Source organism: Dermacentor variabilis, chromosome 7 (assembly GCF_050947875.1).
Source record: "Dermacentor variabilis isolate Ectoservices chromosome 7, ASM5094787v1, whole genome shotgun sequence".
NCBI classification, from domain to species: domain Eukaryota; kingdom Metazoa; phylum Arthropoda; class Arachnida; order Ixodida; family Ixodidae; genus Dermacentor; species Dermacentor variabilis.
Window position 1 is genome coordinate 115,721,310 of NC_134574.1, and position 9,701 is coordinate 115,731,010.

Below are 9,701 nucleotides of genomic sequence, written 5' to 3' on the forward strand. Positions count from 1 at the left end.
CGAGTGATGCCGGGCTTACACACCTGTCACCACATTTATTGATTAAGTAGGCCTCTGAAAGGAGGCAGGCCTTTTCATTTTTGTTTGTCCAGGTTACACGTGTGCGATCAAAAATGGGCTTGCACCTGCAAACTGTGCAATGGGTGGCCAAATGTGATAGACCTGTGTTCTTTAATCTGGAGGAATGTTCTTGTAACATTTTGCTTATACACCTGCCCATTTGGCCGATGTAACAAGATCCAAATGACAAGGGAATCTCGCACACAACATTATTGCTTCACGCCACGAATTTAGGTCTACGTTTTACCTTACATGAATTGTATGCAACCGAATCTGACATTTGTGCTTGTGATTGCACAACCTGGCACAGACTAGATAATTTCTTCGGACAAGAAAAAGCAACTCTTACACCATAACGGTTTGCGACGTTTTTGAGGCTATGTGCTAGCCTATGTACATAACGAATAACTGCTGCCCTTTTGAGGTCACCAGTGTCATTTCTATCGCTTGCTCTTTTTCTGCTTTTTAACCATTTCGCCACTTTTTGGGCAGTTGTCCTGATTGTGTTCTCGGGGCAACCAGCCATGGTTAGCCTGTTGACTTGATCGTTAACCCCTTCCAGCAAGCGGTGCTGACAAAACTTTGTTATGGCGGAATGGAGGCAAGACGGGGTGGTATTATTTTTTAACAAATTGTACGGCAGCAAAGGTTTCACAGAACAGGGCTTATACATCCAGTACAAATGATTTTGCAAAGAACTTAGCCTCAAATCTAGAAACTGTAGCATATTATCTTGAGGTACTTCAGTAGTAGACTTCAGTACCATTCCATTTTCGCGAAAAATCTTCAGTACGTTGACATACACTTGGCTAAACTCAGAATTATCCACCACAACTAAATAATTGTCCTCAAAATGGAAGATTTTCGTGGCCAAACCACAGAGCTTCTCCTGAATTTTTCTGTCCACAAAACCTAAAAATATGTTACTAAGAGCGCGGGCCACTTTTGCCCCAATGCAAACACCAGAGTTTTGTAAATATAAGGTGTTGTCCCTACACACCATGGTAGAATTCAAGTACATAAAAAGTAATTCAAGGAATGGTTCCATGCTAATGCCACCCTGGTCAATGAATCTTCTCTCATCATTTAAATCACAGATACAGGCTTTCACACTTTTTAATAATGCTATATGTGGCAGTGAGTAGTATAGGTCTTCAATATCTATGCTAAAAGCCTTGCTATTTCCAGGGTTATGGTCTCTCAGAAACTCGACGACGCATTCAGAATTCGGAATCATGAAAGGATCATTAAACCACAGACTTGGCAAATGTTGCTGCGAGTACGATGAAACCAACAACTGCCAAGAATTCCTTTCAGATATAATGGTTCGGAAAGGGATAGTAGGCTTATGGGTCTTCGCACTAAAGAAGAGTTGAAGCTGGTGTTCTTTTGCAACTTTCACTCTTGACAACAATTTTTCAAGACCTAAGCGCTCGTGTTTCGTCTCTCTTCTTCGTCCTTGTTATTAGTGTGCGCTGTAAGTAATAATAAAACATAATATAGTGGCACGTATGAGAGTGGACTAGATTTGTGCACTGTAGATGTTCTATTAAGTGCAGTTTACAAAATTGTGACATCATCATTTATTACTGAGCTCTAGAGTCTAAAATGTGGTACCTGAGATATTTTCTTAATTTTGTAATTTGCAACAATTTTCGTTAAAATATTGATGGCCTAAACAAGAAACATGCTCCCTATGGTCACTAGATTCTAACATTTTCTCTTAAATGCAACAAATGTCATCAAATTCAGTGCAGTCGATGCCAAGCCAAACAATTTTTTCATGCTCATTTATTTCGGTAAGAGCTCCTGAGTGAAGGCTTCCTCTCAAGTGCATGAACATTTAAGAAAAATCAAACATTGCCATTAATATTACAACACTTTGCGTCAACAGATGTGTCAAGCGTATCAAAATCAATACCCCCTCATGTTGTACCTCTTAACTAGAGGGCCTTAGGTAATAAATAGACACACAAATAAATTGTAAGTCCAGCTGTGAAGGAAAGGAAGCTTGTTTATGTTCTCTAGCAGTCCCATTGTGGGATGCACAAACCCCCTTGATGTGTTTCCAGCACACTTCGTTTAATGCTCATGCACTAAAAACTGTAGCAGAGCCTGGATTGTCCCTCCATTGGCTCAAAGTGACTTTTGTCTTCAGAAACACGCAGGTGCCGTCTAATTGGAACATTGTAGATCAATATGTCGTTACCTTGCTTGCTGTTGAGCAGGGAAAGTGAAAACATCGGTGCAGATATGTACTTGCCTGAGTTTGCTCATGTGACCACAACCAGTAGATCACAGTCAAATGTGCTAATAGCGAGTAAAGCATGAATTAATAAATCATAAGGTTAATCAATCAATTGTCCCGCCTTAGTCATTTTAGATAAACAAGGTGAAAAAGAAAGTGGCGCTTCTAATACAGTTTAACCTGGACATAAGAAACTGGGATAAAGCGAATTAGTCTGTATATTCAATATGTGAAACTTACTGACCGATACTCATGTAGAATAACTCACTAATAATGAGCTGGACAATGGTTATATCTAACTCGTCATGACTGCTGCCAGCGCACTAGTGTCACATACATCCAGAGGGTGCAGCGTATGGGGTTGGGGGGGAGGGAGGTTGTAACACTTTTGTTTTGAGTGGGCATGTGAGAATGCTCAGAAGCATGCATCAAGTGCTTGCATGTGTGTTGCTGCAAAGCTTGCACTTTTACTGCAGTAATTAGTAGGGTTTATACAAATACGTGATAATTTGCGAGACAGAATCGAGCATCAAGTACTTTTTTGAGTAATGGAACAGCCATTATCTGCGTTACTATAAAACAACTTTTGCATCCTAGTTGGCAAGTTGATGTCATTAAATTGCATATTAAGCATTTTTTATTAAAAGCATAACTGAAGCTTTAGCAGCAAATAAGCAGTTTATTCGCATACTCGGGACTCGGCAAATATTAGCTGCTTAGGTGGAAAAATCTGGCTCTTTGAGTGATGCGGCATGTTCCACTGCATAACTTGTTATGTGTTAAGACTTGTGTGGTCACCAGGATGAAATTCATTGCATCTTGTTCCAATTTTATGCTTGATTGCACACAGTTGGCGATCTTCAAATATTGAAAAACTTACCGACAAAGTTTCGAAGACTGATTCGAATAAGGCAAAATTTACTTCGTTGTTCAAAAGTTTTGAATATTCACACATGCCTACAGTAATTAGGCAGCTTATTGAACAATCAATGCCTACTACACCTAATTTTGTTTTCAGTAAATGAATTCCTTTGGTCTTTCTTATCTGCAACAAATCCATATCTAATGAACACATCACAAATGGTTAAGTTCGTTGCAGCTGCGTTTGGCTGTAGGGTACTGCTCGTCATAAAGAAAATTGACAAAGGAGTTTAGCCCCCTCTATCCTTATACGGGCGTATAAGGATGGAGGCCAAAGATGACTGCCACAAAAGGAAATCACAAATGTAGAGAGCATGCCTTATTCCTCAACCGAAGTTGTTTGTGAATAGATGAAACATGCACATCATCTAGGCACAGCACCCTTGTGCCATCCCACTGATCTGTCATTTGCACACAGAGGATGCCACACGCCAACTTATAGCGTCAACAGAGCATTTAAAAAATGTAGCTATGTAGAAAAGTCAATAGAAGTCTTTAAGCTGCGCCTGCTATCCTTTTTAAGGGCAATATAATTTGCATTTTAATTATGAGTTGTTGACACACAACTGAAGTATTACCAGGACAAGTTGCTATCACGACGGTATGCCTCAGTGGAAGATTGTTCTATGTTTATGAAGTTGCTGATGCCGCTGCACTGTCAGGTTTACATAATGTTTAAAAAAAATTATGGAATCTTCACTCTCAGAAACAGTGGCAATTTTTTCGCTTTGTTTTTTTTTTTTTTTTTACATGAACCTATTAACTTAGCAGTGCTAAACTTTTGCCTTTAGTATTTCTCCAACACAAATGTGACCTGTGCCCAGTTTCTTGCACTTTCATTGCAAAGGTGGTTCATAAAGTGAAGTATATTTGTGTGTTTAATAGCCATTGCCTCCAAATAATGTACTGGATGCTCTCTGCCATGAAGACGATTTATTAACGCTATAGTCCTAAGGGCCTCGTGTAGCAGAAAATCCGACGTCGGCGTCCCATGTCCCGTGTCGACCGTCTCGCGAGCGAAAAATCGCTTTAAACCTCGCATACCCAACCACGCAGGCCCTCTGTGTAGCGCATAGGCATAACTGAACTAATTGAATTTCTCAAAGTAAAATGTATCAGAAAAACCGTAAAGTACGACTTACACACAACCTACAGACATGGTAGCGTTGGATTGTAATTTGAATATCCAAGAAAGCTTAATTCTGTTACGTGGAAACTCAAACACAAGCCCCTTTTCCAGCGTTTCTGCCATTCATAGAATGGCATGCCCGGTTCCTGGCGAGCACCATCCAGATGGCGCTCGCCTCTGCGCATGCGCGGCTCATGCAAGAGGCCACGTTTCTACCAAAAAGCTCACCTTTGTGCATAGCATTAGCATTTCCCAATAAACATTGCAGTTACATAAGCTGCAGTTGCTGGGAAGTGTGAGAAGCGGTCAGGGGTGTTTGAATGCTATTGCATTCTTAAAGGCGAAGCTTAAGCGTCCTCCAAATTTTTTCATCAGCTAAGGATAAAAGTGCTAGCAATAGCTGTGTATGTGTCGTGCGTGAATTAAGACAGTGCGCGTACCCTGCTGTCGACTAAAATTCACTTCCTTCACTCTCGCTTTTTTTTACAGGAACAGAAAATGACCATTCCAGAAGATCCCAGCCGTGACCCAAAGTTCAAGGAAAAGGACATTGATGCCATGAAAGCACAGAAGGAAGCTGTACGTTTGCGAAGTGTTCTTGTGTGTGCAGTCAACTTGTGATTAAATGTAATAATCAGTTGGAGCAAACACTAATCAGTGATGTTGATTTACGGAATGCATAACTGCAGCAATGCCAAAAAGAATACGCGGTACAAGAAAAAATGCCTGTTCATGAACAAAGGAAAGAATCCCACATTTAAAATTTTGCTTTATTTTAGCATTCCTTGCTGCTAAGTAGAACCTCATTGGCACGATCCCGTTTCGTACGATTTCCCGGCGCCTATGTTTGTGATCAAGAACATACAGAAATGACCCCATACAGTCATGGTTCTTTTTTACCGGTTGATATGTTCCTGGAAAACACGGTCTTTTGACACCAACGTTCAGTACACCACCAAACTGCAATCACACGATACATTTTCTGGCCGCTAGATCCCATGTGAACAAGAAAAGGCGCGAGACACACACAATCGAGAGCGGTAAGGGCCCGTTACGGCTGCTTGGCCATAGTACTCGCTCGAGAAAATGCCAGCATTCTCTCAGTTTCCTCTTGCAGTACCAGCAAATCTCCTCATGGGTTGTCACACCTCGTGTTCACAGCTATGCGATAAGCACCTTTATCTGTTTCACGGTGCTTGTGGTAGTGCCATTGGAAGCATACTGCATGCTTTTGATAGGCGACAAGCCAAATGTGTTGACATGTTCTCTGCTGCAGATGGTGAGATATGAGCGTCATGTTTCGCTCTGGCGGCTTCATATTCCGGCATAGCTAATCAGCTAAATTCCATTTCAGTATCCCGTTATTGTTTGAAAACACTACACAATAGGAAACCGACGACGCGCGTCTCGGGCTCCGCAAGCTCCGCGCTTGTTGGTATCTCATGCTGCAACGATTTGTGTGCAACACTTCGCATTATGAAGAATTAAGTCCACTACGATTGAGTCTGCGAAATGTTTTACTGACTCGGGATCACACCTTTTCCCAGTTAGTACCTGCGTATCTCGCAGTTTTTTTCTAGAACATATGAACGAGGTTCTACTGTAGTTCAATTTGGTGTTGCGATAGTGATGCTTCATTACTGCGCAAGAAATGGAACCCGAAAATGCAAGTTTGGGTAAGGTATAAGTTCAGTTAATTCAAAGAACTTTGAAAATTTTATTTGCTCTCCTACATTCTTTTTAATTCAGATGTGGCTTCTGGCTGGTATATAGGCTTAATTCTTTGCTTCCCTGAGCAACACAGTACCGGAACAATGCAGCTTTTACAAAACCTAACGTGACTTAGAAAAGATCTTCACAGCAAATTAAACATGCACCGGGGTACTGCTTGCAAAAGAAGAAAAAGAAAAGGAAAGAAACAGAAAAACATGCTGGAATAGTGTCCTTGGAAATATTTTTGAAAATTTAGTTAACTAGTGGGAACTAATTTGGCAGAGGTGTTGACTGCTTTATGGCGAATCTGTTCGGCAGAGTTTTTGCTATTCATTTACATGCATGAACCTAGTTTTACTAATGCTCTTGTAGGAGAAGACCAGAAGTACACCTTACATGTATGTCTCTTTACGGTCTGTAGAATTATTGTGCTGGTCTGTCCCCTTCTTTCCTTGTGTCCAGTCTCATTGCGCAGTTTGTATCAATGCATCCATATCAACTAGCCCATCTAGCAACACTGTTACTGTAGTATTCTGAGTCATTGCTCACCTCTGAGGCAGTGACAACTCCTCTCTTCTTGCAAAATGCAAATTTATTTACATGCTTTGAGCAATCGCTGTCATGTCACTTTCTTCTTGTCTCCTTGTTCATAGCACTGGTTCAGCATAGTGAACAGCCAACATACTCCAACATCAGCTGCAGTGGTCTGTGGTAACCCTGTGATCCTTATGTGCTTTCCCTGTTCCTGTGTACACAATACTAGCTAACTGGAGCTTTTATCATGTTGAAGGACACAGTGCAGGAAAAGAAAAACTATCTTCTTACCTGTTTACGTTTTCTAAAAATAATAATATTGTCTTCAAATATCTGTTTTGCATCCTTTATTCGATTCTTTCCTTGGGCTCTCATAGGGGATTGTATTGTGTGCTGCCATTTCAGGAATTGGCTGAACTCCGCAAGAGGCGCCAGGAAGAAGAAAGGGCAAAGGAACTTCCCGACTTTGACTAGGCGGACTCTGTGGGTGACCAGGAGTCATATTGTGCAATGAACCGTGTCGTTTTCCATTCTTTTCTTAACCATCATGCCAAGAGACCCATCACAGTGACTCAATCAGTGGTTATGGGTTTGTACTACTGAGTGTGAAGCTGCAGGTTCAATTCCCAGCCGAGACAGTTGCATTCCAATGGAAGAGAAATTCAAGAACACTTGTTTACTGTGATTTGTGGGCATGTTAAATAGCTCCCTGTTGGTCAGAGTAAATCTGGAGCTCCACATGCTGCAACTGTTTTTCATAGCTCATGTGTTGCTTTCGACGTTTACCCCATGATTATTAACTTGACCTCACGTGCCCAATCTCAGTGATAACAGTGGTGTGATGGTGTCCAAGCGAACAGCGAAGGGCAGAAGGAATAAAAAATTATGTTCATTACAGAATACAGCCTCCGAAATGTGGGTGAGTGTCAGGAGAAGGGAAATCATGTGATGTATGTTCAGTGTGGTCTAGCAAGCCCATTGTCTACAGGTTTCTTATGAGTTGCAGACAACTGTTTATTTATTTATTTATTCATTTATTTATATTTTTGTGTAAAAAAAAGAACATAGTGCCTGTGTTTGGAGCAACATACAAAGGCAGAGGTTCAAACTTAATGCATTGCTTTTTAATGCTGCTATGTCCATAGTCATCCTCTTGTTACATAAGCCTTTTTATTTATCTTTACACTGTGTTTTGTCATGTTTATTTTGAAGAATGCAAAACTGCACTACCAGACATATAAAGAGAATATCTTTTCTTTCTCTTTTTGCTCACACATATATGAATTTATGCGTGGATGCTTTTAGTCCTTTTTTTTTTTTTAATCTGAAATCATTTACCTTTTGTCATGATAAGCTCTTATCATATAGGTTGCCGACTGACATGATTTCTCTTGTCGTCACTTAGAAGAGCAAAGAATGTAGCAAGTTGCTATGACATCTCGAAAACTGAATGTGTTAAGTATTCCAAGACACACACGAAGACTGAAGAGCACACACGTATACAATGAGCACAGCAAGCTATATTATTCCTCGAGCAAAATCCTCTGTACCTTCTGTGTCCTGTCATGCTTGTAGGACTCATTCGTCTGGATTGACCCTGTTTTTTGAGAAGTTGCCCAGCTGTATTTTTCCTTGCGCCTCTAGTACTGTCTGAAGCCACCTCAGGTGGTCTTCGAAATTCGTGACAAAGACTGAAACCATCAAGTAGACGAGACAAGTCCGCCACTTCAGTCCAGCCAAAACTGTGTCTATCACACGCTGGAACGTTGCAGGCGCTGAGCAAAGTCCGAATGGCATCACCTTGAACTTGATGGCTGTGGAATTGGCAGACCTGCCATGGTAGCTCCCTGGTTATGGCGTCCTGCTGTTGAGCATGACTGCAATGGTGTGATTGCCGACCACCGCGGCTGCTTTTCACTGGGGGGCCGAATTCATATATGCTCCGAGCTTTGGGTGCAGGGGTGTAGCCAGAGACGGGTGCACATTAAGGGACCCCACTTGGGCAAAATTCGTCCATACTTCACCACTATGTATCTCATATGGTCAGCGTGTTGCTTCAGGATGTTAAAATCAATCAATAAATTAATAACCAATCATTAACAAATTAATAAATAAATTATAAACCAACATAATACATGATAAGCCATCAACAAACATAATAAATTAATAAACCAAGCATTTCTGAGTTAATCGAAGTTCTCTTTCTTTTTTTTCGTGAATCAGAATGCATTATATAGCGCCGACAAAGTGGGTGTCTTCTGTCTCCTTTAATCTTTTTGCTTTGTATTTGAGCGATTCAGTTAATGAGGAGGTGTGAGGGGAGTATTGCCAGCATTTGAACAATCTTGAGGTATAAGAAAGCAGACGACGACGCTTAATTGGCGTCCTGTGTGTAGGCTGCAACTGCTACAGTTGCTCAAGACGCAGTGCATCAAAATGTAACAAGTTCTTCAAAAAAGTAGCTTTTCTTGGACGACAGTAGTCTGTGTGCAGTTGGGATCACTTCAAAGAATAACGTTACTATATATAGGGAGAGAACCTTCATAGCTGACCAGTGCCCATTTAAATTTGTTTTTTATTTCTGCCAACCTCTAGAGAAATAGTATCTGCTTTACATTTACTCAAATGTGATTCTAACACTTTTTATTGTTTTTCTGCTTGTATGGGTAATGCCATTTGTGTTAGTGAGACAAAGTGAATGCGCTAGCTGCTGCCACTTGTACTAATGAGAAAAAAATAATGTGATCCCACTAGGAGAATGCTAAGTCCAAAGGGTCAATGAGAAGATGAGTTCCATACATTTCGTTCGTGTTTTATGTTTCTTGTCAGTCATGGCCAACATATCGTATGTGTAGTTGTAGCCTACGTACGTCTCTGATGACAGAAGCACAATATGTATATGTTTGAGTGTGCTCAATGGGCTCACTAATAGCAGAACCTTGGAAACGTCGAGTGAAACCGCTTTTAGACGCATTTGTGCCTGAATATGACTAAAGCTGGCAACTTCATATGCCTTTTTTGTTGTTACAGTGCAATGGATTTCCTAAAAGTTATGTTGTTGAACAACAGTAGGACTTAACCAACAGTTCAAACAGG

At 40.8% G+C, this 9,701-nt stretch overlaps 1 protein-coding gene across 3 annotated transcripts in view; it reads left to right on the plus strand.

Moving 5' to 3' along the window:
• The window catches only part of LOC142587810 (cytoplasmic dynein 2 light intermediate chain 1), a 26,822-nt gene extending 19,034 nt beyond the window's left edge, over positions 1-7,788 (plus strand). For all 3 annotated transcript variants that reach the window (XM_075699088.1, XM_075699089.1, XM_075699090.1), the window contains 2 exons: positions 4,848-4,937; positions 7,011-7,788. In XM_075699088.1, coding sequence (XP_075555203.1) covers positions 4,848-4,937; positions 7,011-7,079 — 159 coding nt within the window. In that variant the 3' untranslated portion in view covers positions 7,080-7,788. The remainder of the gene's footprint in view (positions 1-4,847; positions 4,938-7,010) is intronic.
• The last annotated feature ends 1,913 nt before the right edge of the window (positions 7,789-9,701 follow it).